This window comes from Piliocolobus tephrosceles, chromosome 2, assembly GCF_002776525.5.
Source record: "Piliocolobus tephrosceles isolate RC106 chromosome 2, ASM277652v3, whole genome shotgun sequence".
Taxonomy (NCBI): domain Eukaryota; kingdom Metazoa; phylum Chordata; class Mammalia; order Primates; family Cercopithecidae; genus Piliocolobus; species Piliocolobus tephrosceles.
Genome location: NC_045435.1, coordinates 134,482,025 through 134,496,244, shown reverse-complemented (window position 1 = coordinate 134,496,244; position 14,220 = coordinate 134,482,025). Strand labels below are relative to the sequence as shown.

Below are 14,220 nucleotides of genomic sequence, written 5' to 3'. Positions count from 1 at the left end.
AGATCAAAACATGAGATAACTACGTAAAAATGGACATTGGAGAGATGGGGGAAAGAATGAAGGTGAATTTTTGTTTGCTTTTTTTTTTTTTTAACAGCTTTGGGTTATTAATTGGTATACCATAAAATTCACCTGATTAATTTTTGGTAAATTTATACAGTTGTGCAACCATCACCACAATCCAATTTACACTTGATCTTTAGCCAAAAGGCTGAGAATCTGTCACAGTCCAATTTTAGAACACTTCCATTACCCCCAGAAGTCCCCTTATGCCCATTTGCAGCCAATCCCTGCTTCATCTCCAGCCTCAGGCAATCAATATTTGTCTTCTGCCCCTATAGTTTTTCCTCTTTTAGAAATTTCATACAAATTGAATTTTACAATATGCAGTTTGTGTCTGTCTTATTTCACTTAGCATAATATTTTTTGATGTTCATCTATACCATTGCACATAACAGTAGTTTCCTCCTTTTTATTGCTGTGTGATATCATAGTTTATAGCTATATGGCATTTTGTTTATTCACCTGTTTATACACATTTGGAATGTTTCCACATTTTGGCTTTTATAAATAATGCTGTAATGAACAATCACAAAGAAGTCCTTGTGATGATATGTGTTTTCATTTCTTTTAAGTAATACCTAGGAGTAGAATTGCTGGGTTGTCTGGAAAGTATATATTCAACACTTTGTAAAAACTGTCGAACTGTTTTCCAAAATGTTTCTAACATGTTGATCCAGGTGTACTAAAGTGTACATTCCCACCATTAATGAGTGATGGTTCAGTTTCTCCACATCCTCACGCCCGGTTGGAACTATCTTTTTCGTTGTAGCCTGTGGTGGTTAATTTTAGGTGTCAGCTTGACCAGGTTAAGAGATACCCAGATAGCTGGTAAAGCATTATTTCTAAAGCATTATTTCTGGGTGCATCCGTGAGGGTGTTTATGGAAGAGAGTGGCATCTGAATCAGTGGACGGAGTAGAGAAGATCCACACTCAACCGCCATTGTGGCTGAGCATCATCCAATCTGCTGAGGGCCCAGAAAAAACAAAAGGCAGAGGGAGAAGAAATTCTCTGTTTTTTCTGGAACTGGGACATCCACCTTCTCCTGTTCTCAGACATCAGAACTCCAGGTTCTTGGGCCTTTGGATATTGAGACTTTATATATATAGACCATTGGTTCTGTTCTCTGGAGAAGGGCTGACTAATATGTGGCCCTTCTAGGATGTTTTGAACAGAAAGAATGTATTCTAGTTTTCAGTCAGTTCAGAAATAGGATCAAAACAAGTCACTACCAGGCCCTGACAAAATCTCCTTTACTGAATGGTCTTAAAGAATGAAAATGTACAGGATTCAAAAGCTTGTGCAACATTCTCCTTACAGTTTTTAAAATTCTGTATTTTTCAATTTACTTCAATTAATCTATTTTATCGACTTGAGCTTCATATTATATCAAAGGTTTATCAGAAAGCACCTTGTTACCCCAGGGATTTGCTTATGAGTAGGACAAAGCAGGATCCTTCAACTACAGAGGAATCTTTCTATGTTTCTTACTCTAAAATGTTAAATGTCAAACCAGAGTTCTCACCCCAACCTAAGCTAGTTTGTATCCACCCCCTTTACATGTAGATAATTTCCGCAGCTATAAAATAAATCCTTGGAGTACCACTTAGCTTACCAGGCATTGCTAATTTTCTTTTCCTTCAACTGCTTAATTCAACTTATGTATGTTTTCAATTTCTTGACCATTCATTAAAAAAAAAGATGATGTACTACTTGCTTAAAATTTCCCTGGAGAGTAAAAAACACATGTTATGTATTTGTATATTTATCATATAATTGATTCCCTTTCTTGGAAAGGATTTGATTGAAAGATGCTAATTTTGACCCGATAAATGTAAGGTAATATCCCTATATCATTTTCACGAGAATTGTGCCAGGGAAGCCACCCAAAACAAATTGTCACATGCCACATTTAAATTAACAAAGGTGTGCTTCAGTGGTCTTCATACTAAGATGTCTGCTGCTTTCTTATTCCATGAAAGATTTTTTCCAAACTTAATCACATAGTGAAATAGCCTCATTTCCTACACTAAAAGGTTGCTACAGGGCCAGCAGCCCCCATGAGTTAGCCGTCAGTCCTTCCTGTATTTACCTAATTGTGCTGTTTTTCTTCATGGAGGTTTCAAGGTGTTAACAGGCAAGAAGGGAGAGATGCCTTGTTGCAGCCAGGAAAAGGCCAGCTGTTGCCAAGATACATCACCTAGGGCATCACCATGATATGGCCCTTGCAGACATTTGCAAGTTTCATTTCAGTTCAAGGGTCATAGCTCAAAGCACACAAATCTGATCATTAAATCGGCACGTGCATACAGTAGTCTCCCCCTTATCTGTGGTTTCACTTTCCATGGTTTCAGTTACCCAAGGTCAACTACAGTCCAATATATTAAATAGAAAATTCCAGAAACAGACAACTCATATGTCTTAAATCACGCACCATTCTGAGTAGCGTGATGAAAGTCATGAAGGAGTCTTCTCCATTATTATCGTATCAACTGTTGCAGGATGATAGTGTTTGTGTTCAAGTAACCCTATTTTACTTAATAATGGCCCCAAACCATAAGAATAGTGATGCTGGAATAGTGTCATAATTGTTCTATTTTTTATTAATTATTGTTATTAATCTCTATGTCTAATTTATAAATTCAACTATATCATAGGTATGTATATAGAAAAAAATATAGCATATATAGGGTTCAATACTGGTTCAGTCCAGTGTCAGGCATCCACTGAGGTCTTGGGGATCCTCAGAGGATAAGAGCGGGACTGCTGTGCATTATCTCACCATACTGAAAATATCTTTCAAGTAACAGAATGCCACCTCTCCTTGTATTAATAATTAAATAATCATCAAAAATTTTCTTGATATGTGCAGAATTAAAATAAAAGGAGTGGACAGTCCTGAGAGGTGTTTCATCCAGGTCTTGATGTTCCACAAGCCTGTCTGTCAAGGCTGCCATAGACAAATGTGCAGTGTACAACTTGCGTGACTACACAGGTGGAGGTGGTCCCACTCTCTCTTGTAAACTGTATCGATCACATCTTAACTTGGCTTCTCTGGTCTCTGGATAATTTAGGACCACACTTCTAACACATGCTTTTGCGGACCCCTCAAATCTCTGTTGTCTTTTTTTTTTTTCTTTTGGAGTCTTGCTTTGTCGTCCAGGCTGGAGTGCAGTGGTGCAATCCTGGCTTGCTGCAACCTTTGCCTCCCAGGTTCAAGCAATTCTCCTCCCTCTGGGATTACAGGCGCGTGCCATCATGCCCGGATTTTTGAATTTTTAGTAGAGATGGGATTTCACCATGTTGGCCAGGCTGGTCTTGAACTCCTGACCTCAAGTGATCCACCCGCCTTGGCCTCCCAAAGTGCTGGAATTACAGGCATGTTGTCATGTAAGGCAACATATTCAGAGGCTCTGGGAATTGAATGTGAATATCTTTGAAAGGCCATTATCCTGCCTACCATTAAGAGGGAAGCATTGATAACATCTTGAGGCCATTTAAAGCAGTGGTACCCAGTCACAAGTGACTGTGCTGCCTGCAGGGGACATTTAGTAATGGCTAGAGACATTTTTTTGGTTGTCACAACTAGGAGAGGACTGCTACTGGACATCTAGTTGGTAGAGGCCAGGGATGCTGCTAAATATCCTATAATACACAGAATAACACCCACAACAAACAATAATTCCAGCACAAAAATATCAATAGTGAGTTGAGAAACCCTGATTTAAAGCCTAAGATTCCTTGAAAGTTGAGTTAGGAAGGTTACAATGCAATGGAAGTCAGTTTCAGGATTTAGATTTATATGGAAAAGTCTGCAAAATCACATACAAGTTCTATAACTCTAAGTTTTTGACAATCTTATAGGGTAAATAAGTGATGAATAATACTTTGAAGCATCTTGATCTCTGCCTTAAGATGTTATTTCTTAAATGGTATTTGTTTTACGTTAGGTCTGGTGTAATCTTTTATACATATACATATGTATTACACATATAGGCAAGTTAATTTAAAGTATACATAAACATCATTTTATGTACATCATAAATATTTAAATCCTAGATGCTCAGATTTAAAATACGTAACACCAAACAGATTTGAAACAGCCTTCTACAATATTTTACTTCTGTCTTGGTATGGCTTGACTTCTATTCCTTGACTTCAAAGGATCAAAGAGAAAAGTCCATTTGCTGTGACATTCCTTTCCACTGGGAGAAAGGTTCAAGTTTCACTCTTGTTGCCATCTTTCACATAATGTAAGCACCCTGAGTGTCAATACTTCATTTTCCCATTCTCAAGAATTTCTGAGCTCAGATTTGAACCCCCCACTCTCTTAAAGTGACCTATAGACTTGCTAGTAAGATATTTTATATTTTTTTCAACATCTGTCTTTTCATCTTTCTTTCTTTCTTTTCTTTCTTTCTTTCTTTCTTTCTCTCTCTCTCTCTCTCTCTCTTTCTTTCTTTCTTTTCAGATGGAGTTTCACTCTTGTTGCCCAGGCTATGGTGCAATGGTGCTATCTAGGCTGATCACAACCTCTGCCTCCCAGATTCAAGTGATTCTCCTGCCTCAGCCTCCTGAATAGCTTTGGTTACAGGCATGTACCAATACAGCCGGCTAATTTTGTATTTTTAGTAGAGATGGGATTTCTCCATGTTGGTCAGACTGGTCTTGAACTCCCAACCTCAGGTGATCTGCCCGCCTCAGCCTCCCAAAGTGCTGGGATTACAGGCGTGAGCCACCGTGCCCAGCCTTCTCTTTTCTTATTTCTTTTTCTTTCCATCTATTCTACTCTTGTCAGTCTTCTTTAATACTTGCTTTTATCCAAGATTTCCTCTAGGGTTTTCCTAATTTGCAACAACTTCTAAAAGAAATAGTTGTATTTTTCTGTGGCAGAAAAGATTTCCTAACCAGCAGAAGACTCTGTGTGTGTGTATGTGTGTGTGTGTTTATGAGTATGAAGAGTGTATCCATGAGGGTGTGTGTCATCTTATTTATTCTCCTAGGAAGAACAGTAACTACCAATGTGAACAAGTATTCTAATGGCTTGTGAACCAACAGAGCAGAATGAAGAAAAATACACAGCTATACAGCAACCTTGTTTCCCACTGAAGTTATTTCTATTGTATACATTTCTCTGCCAAAATATATTCTGCATGGTATTATACATTTGGTTTGATTTCTAAGCTGCAATTAAAGGATACAGGTTAAATACATTTTAGTGAGTTGAGACTTGCCAAACACTATTTAAAAACCGTATCTCGAAACATTAAGTCGCATTGAAGATTCCAGATTCTGAATGTCACATTGCTCCTTGGGAAGAAAAACCTGCCTAGATCTCTGAGGCAAAATCACTTGTCGTTTATAAAAACATGCCTACCTAGTCAAAAAATCCAGTTTCTTCAAAAATAATATTCAAGGAAAAGAAGAGAAAAAAGAAAAATAGTGAGAAAAGAGAGAACCTATAGATTAAGACACCAAAGAGACATGTCAAGTGTGTTGTAGATAGACAAATTAACCCTCAGTAGTCAATATGTGAGTGGAAGTTTCCCAAAACAGGACAGCCTGAGCATGTAATAGGGTAGCTGGTAGAGAGAGGAAGCATAGGAGGATCCAGAGAGGAAGTAAATGTTAACTTTGACAACTTGGACACATGCTGACTTTCGCACATGACCACAGAGATCCCCCAGCAAGGTACCTGTGCAGTCATTTCCCTGGGGAATAAAGAAACTTTATTTTTGAGAAAAATGCACCATGTTGAGGAGCAAATGGCTAACATCTAAATCAAGTTTCCCTCATGCTCCCCACATCACATCTCAGGGTGTCTGGCCATTGCACTTGTGACCCAGAGGAAAAAAAAAAATCAAAAAAAAATACCCAAAAAAAAAAAAAAAAAAAAAAAGCAAAGAGCATAGATTCAGGACATTAGACTATAACTTAGAATTGCCAGATATTTTCCCGTCATTCTTTTGCAAAGTTCAGTGAATAACAAAAATTCATGTAAAGAATATCCAAGACTAGGTGGAATGGCTCATGCCTGTAATCCCAGCACTTTGGGAAGACAAGTAGGAGGACTGCTTGATCTCAGGAGTTCAAATCCAAGCCTGGGCAACATAGAGAGACCCTGTCTCTATAAAACAAACTTAAAAAAAAACCAACACAACGTAGCCAGGAATGATGGCAGGTGCCTATAGTCCCAGCTACTCAGGAGGCTCAGGTGGGAGGATGCCTTGAGCCCAGGAGATCAAGGTTACAGTGAGTTGTGATCACCACTACACTCCAGCCTGGGTGACAGAGCAAGACCCTGCCTCAAAAAATAAATAAATAAATAAATAAATAAATAAATAAATAAATAAATAAATTAAATTAAATTAAAAAATCCAGCAGAAAATGGTTCAGATTATTTGGGGCAGTTTATTTATCTCTTATAAGCCACATAGATGTTAGAAAGGAGGTTTAGAATCTCTTGTTAAAGGCCACAAACATTGTGTTCATATCCCAAGGTGCTGCCCTCAGCTACCACCTTCCTTCTTCTTGATGAAAGAAGAAATACTTCCATTTTCAGCACACTCTAATTGATGGCATTTATATAGCTCCATACACTTCTCTGTTTTCTGCTCTGACTTATTTTTCTTCTCTTCTAATCATTGATGTTGTTTTAAGTTTAGCCCTTGAGCCTCTTCTCTTCTTTTGAGAACTCAAATACTCCCAAGGCTTCCACTATCACTCTTAAACTGACAGATCCCAAATTCATATTGCAGCTTCTTGAACTTCACCTCTATCTTCCTGCTGTCTATTCTCATGGGGCTGTTACCCATGGCTTAGACCAAACACATCTACATCCACCTCATAACTTCTCTCTTTCTGTGTGGGCTGCCACCATTCTCTTTAGTCCCTTGGATTTTAAAACTTGGCATCATTCTCAACTCATTCATTTTATTTAGCAAGTCAGTTCTATTGAGTCACCCAATTCTCCCTCTATATTATCTCAATAGCACCTTATCTCACCACAGGCCAACCTCTTTAGCTTACACTTGGAGTACAGATGCAGCCCCCACCTGCCTGCCCTCCTTTTCACTCAAGCCATCCCTCCCATTCCTGGAATCATCTTTCACCTTTGGCCTGGTCACTACTCTGTTCAAAAATATCTGTTTCTCCTGTATTACAATATCAAGGCTAAACATGGATTTTCAAGGTTCTCCACAATGTGCCCTTCTATCATACGTACATTTTTACTACTTCTCAATAACATAGTTTATTTCTGTTGTGTTTGGAATTCCGTCTTCTGCACTGCCACATCTAAATTCCAGCCCTACTTCAAGGTTCTTCCCAAGTTTAAGGCTGGCTGCAGTGGCTCATGCCTGTAATCCCAGCATTTTGGGAGGCCGAGGCAGGCAGATGACCTGAGGTCAGGAGTTCGAGACCAGCCTGACCAATATGGTGAAACCCCGTCTCTCCGAAAAATACAAAAATTAGCCAGGCGTGGTGGTGGGCACCTGTAGTCCCAGCTACTTGGGAGGCTGAGGCAGGGGAATCCCTTGAACCTGGGAGGCAGAGGTTGCAGTAAGCTGAGATCATGTCACTGCACTCCAGCCTGGGCAACAGAGTGAGACCCTGTCTCAAAAAAAAAAAAAAAAAAAAAAAAAGGAAGTTTTTTCCCAAATTTTAACTTCTCCATCTAGACTTACATACTACATCTCACTCCCTTCTTCTCACCCACCTAGTGAGGTGCATTGAGAAATTTAACACAATGATACAATGCTTACCACTTTATATGTGTCCATTTTCTTTCTTCAACTGCGTGGCAAGCTCCATACAAATAGAGAAATAGTTTTCTATTGTTCTGCTATACAGCCCAGGGCTGAAAATAGTAATATATTTTTCACAGTAGACAAGTTAATTAATCTACTACTTAAATATAATTTTATTTCCCTTGATTATAGAGCCAGACACATGAATAATTGATCTATAATGAATAAAAGTGTAAACAAAGCAAACTAAGATTAGCATTTAATTTTCGATATTATACATGAGTTGTATAACTATTACATGTAAAAACCATTTCTTACCTGATTTTATGCAGTCTGATGACTTGCAAATACCATCTAGAAAAAGGAGACAATATGCATAAATACTGGCAATGCACATTTTTAAATTTGTTTTTCTTTTGTTCTTTTAAAAACTGCCGATTAAATAAGCAATTTCTTAAAGCAAGAACTAAAAACTGAGCATTATATATCATTGCCAGTGGTTAGAAAAAAATATAAGAAAATAAAATAGGTAAAATCTAAATTTAAAATTTTGATTATGAAGAAAAATGTGTTATTATATCTTCTCTACCAACTAAGCTCTAGGCCTATTAAATTGAAATAATCAGTTGTTTTTGCTTGGTAATCATTTTTTTTTAACCATTAAACAATCAATCTTTTTTAATCCTAGTTTTGAAAAACTTCCAAGACTCAAATTAAATTTGTTAAATTCCTGTGAAGCCCTTTAGAATTTCAATGACACAACAAAAACTGACTAATGACTGTTACTAAAGCTGGCCATAAAATTGTGTATATTTTAATCAAATAAAACCATACTTGAGATTCCTCATAAGTAAGCATGAGCACACTAAATACACTTGCAATTAATAACTTAGCTCAAACATAAAAGGCACTGTACTTCGAAGTTAATTGTTTTGACATACTGATGTTACATTTTTTAAATGAATCTCTTTGTCAGTCTTTAAGTGCCCCTATCCCTAACACATTTGTTAGATAGACGGTAAAAGCATGGAGGAAGATTTCCTTCTCTTTTGCATTTATGGATGCACAGGTGTGGGAGTAACTCACCATCGTAGGTTGCATAGAGCGCGATCATTGTCACAGCTATGATGGTGAGGAGCAGGACAAGGACCGAGAGGCTGATCTCCAGCGGGGTCCATCGCTGTTTCTTCTTTGGTTTTGGAGTGTTGATATCAGTTATATCCATCTGACTTTCTGATCTGCCCATCACCTAAAATCTGCAAAAAATGAAAATGCTAATGATAAAAAAGAAAATGTCCAAATGCGTAACGTGACTGGATAAAAGTAAAAGGTTCAGTCATTTTAAAATAGAAATATGTTTTTGCTGTTAAGAAGTCAAAATTTTGTTGCTGAATGCAAAGAATATAGAGTCAAATGAATTCGACAGGTTTCAGTCACACCTTTTGTTTTTTGTTGCTGTTGTTTTGTTTTGTTTTGATATATCACTGAAAATCTCAGCAAAATTAGACAGTAAGACTTGGTTAAATACTCAAGTAGGATTAATTCAGCAGTTTATAAGCAAATAATTGCTATACTACCATTAAAAAAGTTTTAAACTCACCCTTTTGAACTCTGGACTAACATCAAAGGTTAATTTTATATCTTGCTCGAGTGGCTTCCTTTATAAGCTCAAAAACCAATGACTAATATCTTGAGGTTTTGACTAAGCAATAATTAGAAACATTAATATAGATAAACACCAAAAGGAATGAACACATGAGGTAGTTTATTTTAGTCATAAAGACAACTTTTATTTTTACAGTTCAAAATTACTACTACTACTGATACTGGTATCTATTAACTGGTTAGACAACATTCTGAAAATGGTCACTCACTGTACCAAAAGATACCTGAATATCCAGCTTAACCACACCCAATCCCATTTAAGAGGGGAGTAAAAGGGACAAGTAAACAAAATAGTACAAAATGTTACCAAGTTGATACTTGTAGTCCTGTGTAAAGCAGGGTATGCAAAAACATACCTGTATTCTTAAAATCTTTCACCTCAACTGGAGATGTGTTAACAACTTTAAACCAAAAAGTGGACACTGCCACAGAAGAGAATAAAGAATTGGGAAACTGGGGCACAGAGAAGTCAGACAACGTGTTTAAGACTACACAACGAGTCAATATTCTTTGGAAAGAACACACTCGGTCATTGTTCAAAATAAAGCTGTATCATCATGCAGTAAAAGCTAATTTAGATCTTATTGTAGAAATTTAGGGGGAAAATTAAGGGGGTATAAGCCTAAATATTAAACTTTATCAGGGGCCTAGTGACAGTTTATCAGTCCATCTCCAAGGATTAGAACACACAATTTCCATTTTGCTGCATGACTGTATAAAAGAACATCTTAAACTGACAGATTAGCTGTTTATAGCTCAATACAAACTGCTCTGAGAATTTGGTCCCTGGATTCAGGGACGGCTCAGAAATGCTCTTATAGTTAAAGATCTTTGTTGAATACACACAATTCTCTAAAGGTGTGTTTTGTGGAAACTGAGGCATAGGAGAAAGAAGAAACATATTTTACATTTGAAGTGTGGTGGGGAGGCCCAGCAGAAAACTAGAAATTACCCTTCCCAGTGAATTATTAATAAGCGAACCACAACTAGACCTTAAGGTTCTGGATACAAAGTCTTAAACATGCTGTCCCCTTGATTACATGAGGCTATAAGCAAGGACAGACTATCAAATAAAAATATTTTATTAGACAATGAAAACTGTGTCTGCTCAATAACAGTGGAATGTAATGTATCTGAATGTTAAAATGTCTTACTTAATGGTTATGTAAGGCATGCTGGCTTAGTCTCACCACCCCTGGGGTTATGATATGGAATTGCATTGATTGTAGTCCTATTTTAATAGTGTATTGGTTGGGCAAAGAAAAGATGGGAACAAATTTAATAATACTTTGGACACCTTACAGAGAGGTAAACAATAATAAGTCTCCCAGTCTCCCCATGTTTCATGACTGTCCTAAAGAACATCTGAATAGTAAGCACATTTGCTAAAGTATTTCCCTTTCCTGAATATTGTTCCCCCTGCATATTTCAGAAGGCAATGTAGAGAAATATTTTACTGGTACAAAATGACTTTTTTTGTTGTTTGTTTGTTTTTTTAGTTCTTCCTTAGAAATGGCAGTCAGTGTCCCTGTAAAGTGAAGAGGTGAACCAGGGCAGCCTCAGGGCTAAATTACAGGTGCTCTGTGGCAACTCCATGCCTTGTGGTGTAGTAAAGCTAGTGGATAAGCATTTGTTTCTCCCTGTAAGTTACTTTCCCTTGGCTTCTCCTTACCCTTAAGACTACGCACTGAAGCAGCTGGGCTCTTAATGGTTCAGCACCTAAGTTTGCAGAAACAGTTACAGGGAAATGAAGACAGTGAGAGAAGCTGCATCAAAACAATATAATCTTTGAATAATCTACAAGGTCTTCCTCCATCTCCCCCTCTTGTAAATGCTCTGTAAATTCTTAAGTTTTTTGCTCTTAGTAACGTTTTTTCAAAAGCACTGAGCGAAAGCAGAAATGATGCAAGTTTAATCTCCTAATTAACTTTGTCACTCATTTCCAGTTAATTCTGGAAAGTTCACTATTTTTCTTTAAGAAATCAGGGGACAGTATCTGGAATCTCACTGTGGAACATATGACTAACCCCCAGATACCTGAATATCCAACTTAACCACACCCAATCTCATTTAAGAGAAGAGTAAGGGGGACAAGTAAACAAAAGAATAAAAAAAAAAAAAAAAAAAAGTTGATGCTTGTAGTCCCATATAAAGCAGGGTATGCAAAAACATACCTGTATTCTTAAAATATTTCACTTCAACTGAAGCTGTGTTAAATAAAAAGTTTAAACGGAAAAGTGGACACTGCCACAGATGAGAATAGAGAATTAGGAGATCTAATATAACAAGAACCTGCAAACTTCAGCTCGACATTACCAAGAGAATAAATTACTATTTTAAGTGTAAGCTGAATTTCAAAGCAATGTAAAGCAGCAATTCTTATACCAGCTGAGCATAAGCATAACTATATCAGATAGTCAAAGCAGGAAACCTGAATAACTGATTTGTTAAAAAGGAAATCTCATAGACTTACAGACTTAGACTTAGCTAAGCAATTTTCATCTTCATAGTACATTATAACATTAACTTATATCTGCAGGTTCCTGAAGCTGTGCTTTGCAATTACAGTTTGTATTATGGAAACTGAGGCCCAGGAAGAAGGAGAAACAGTTTGCATATTTAGACTGTGTCTGCAGAAGCTGAGGACAGAGGTACTCAGGATAATCATCTTCTTGTTTCCCAGACATTAATTACGTGTTTCCCAGCCTGAAATACGGAGTTCTGGACGCAAAGTGCCAACTATGTTACTCTCCTGGTTAGTGCTGCTCTACAACCAAAGACACGGCGTTAAGTCCAAGAAATTACCAATTTTTTAAAGTGCTGGAACCCACAAAAATGGCAGGGCATGAAGTTACACGCCTTCATACAGTCGATTTGCCGATAAGCAGTTTCCAAATACTGACGTTGCAAGTCAGGTACTAGTTTTCAGTTTAATAAAACTGTCATTCGAATCATATATGGGGGAGGAATCGACTTGATCAAGAGGCTAAAGAGGGATATTTGGTTGCAATTACCCTTATTTTGAAACAGTACAAATAGATTGAAATCAGTTAAGTAAGAAGTCTTAAACTTTCATCTACAAAAGGACACCTCAAGCCCGCACCGAACAACCCTTGTGAGATTTAAGCATAAATTATATAATAGGAAATCAGGTTAAAAGCAAGATGAAGAGGTGGGATAATGAAAAGATCTTCCGGTTAAGAAAAGTAAAAATAGAAAAGTGAGTTACAAATGAGAAAATCCGACAGAAACCAAAATGAAAACAAACCTTGCTTTAAAAAAAAAAAAATTCAGTGTCTGTACAGCAGAATGGCAAATTCCCAGCCCCCAGATCAGCCCCGGTGCAATCTGGTAGCGCGGATCTCGGTAACCAAACATAATTCCCCGAGGCAGAGGCCGCAGGGAACTATGGAAATGAACCTGAAGAGCCAACCTGACGTGACTTCCAGAGCCCTCCCCCAGGTTAACCTCCGGGCCCCTCTCCCTCCCCTCACTCTTCAGGTCCCAGTAGCGGCTCCTTCCCAGGGCACGCCTCCTCCACGGCCGCAGGGTCCAGGGCGCTGGGATCGCGCCGGACCTTAGCTGCGGACCCTGCTCAGCGCACCTCCCGGCAGCAACTCCTCTCGGCTGGCTCTGCCCTCCCCGTGCCCGTCCCACGGGCTCCCAGCGCCCTGGGCGCTCGCGCCCTCTGGACCTTTCTCCCTCAGCTCGCTCTCCTGGGACTCACCAGTGGGATTCGGGAGAAGTTGGAGGCTGCTGAGCCGACACATCCCGACCAATGAGCGCGCGGGGCCGGGTGGCAGTGGCTGGCTGGGAGCCCCGCCGAGCGCCGCTCAGTCGGTGCATCCGCCCAAGGCGCGCGGGCTCCAGGCTGAGGCCGGACTAGGGGGGAGGTTCCGGACCCGCCTCCTCCCGGCCCGGGGGGCGACGAGGCACCTCGGCATCCCTCCTACTCGCACCCGCAGAGACTCACCGTGACCTCTCAGCAGATCCCGCGCCAGGAGTTAGGCGGCTGCTCCAGTCTGCGCTCGGTCAAGCTTCGCCACTTGCACATCTCCGCGCCCCGCGCGTCTCGGCGTTCTCACGGCCCCCCCGCCCCCCCCCCCGCCCCCCTGCCACCCCGCCTCGCCGCTGCAGGACCAGCGAGAGGAGCAGTTCCCTGGGTGACCTGAAGGTTTCCGCTAGGTCTCCCAAATCCAGTCACTCCAGCGAGGGGAGACGGTGGGGGGAGGGGGGGCGGGCGGTGGCAATGAGAATGTCCTATCTTCCCCACCCGTCATCTCACCATTCCCAAAAGGGCTTTGCTAAACGTTTTCGGAATTGCTTAGCTTCGGGGCTTTCAAGAAAACAACACACTGGCTCTTTGGGACTCTCTAGTGCTGATGAGGGCTCCATCTCTCTCCTGTGGACCGGAGACTGTAATGCTTGCCTCTTCTCACGCTCTTCTTTCGCTCTCTTTCTCGCTCCCTTTCCTCCCTGAATCCAAGCTTCCTTCCTTCTTCACTTAAATTTCCTCTCTCCCTGCATCCTTCGTTTTCTTTTTTCTTAGTGTCCCTCCGCTTTTCCTTCTTTCTTTCCTTGCTCCTGCTTTCTCCACCTCGCTTCCCTTTTTCTTTCTTTTTCTTGGTCAGAGTACTCTGATGTCAAGATCTGTACTGAAACTCTCCGCTCCCACCGCCTGACTCCAGGGAATCTTGTAACGTGTGTACATCGGAGGTTGAGTGTGGGGAGTGAGAAAGAGAGAA

At 39.7% G+C, this 14,220-nt stretch overlaps 1 protein-coding gene across 3 annotated transcripts in view; it reads right to left on the bottom strand.

Annotated features, from left to right (window-relative positions):
- MME (membrane metalloendopeptidase) overlaps positions 1-13,605 on the bottom strand; it is an 88,227-nt gene extending 74,622 nt beyond the window's left edge. The window contains exons 1-3 of one of the 3 annotated variants that reach the window (XM_023192251.3): positions 13,449-13,605; positions 8,897-9,066; positions 8,129-8,164 (exon numbers count right to left, since the gene is read on the bottom strand). In XM_023192251.3, coding sequence (XP_023048019.1) covers positions 8,129-8,164; positions 8,897-9,056 — 196 coding nt within the window. In that variant the 5' untranslated portion in view covers positions 9,057-9,066; positions 13,449-13,605. Of the gene's footprint in view, positions 1-8,128; positions 8,165-8,896; positions 9,067-12,743; positions 13,179-13,202; positions 13,404-13,448 lie in introns of those variants that run through there. The other 2 variants (XM_023192252.3, XM_023192253.2) reach the window with 2 other exon arrangements.
- Between the last annotated feature and the right edge of the window lie 615 nt (positions 13,606-14,220).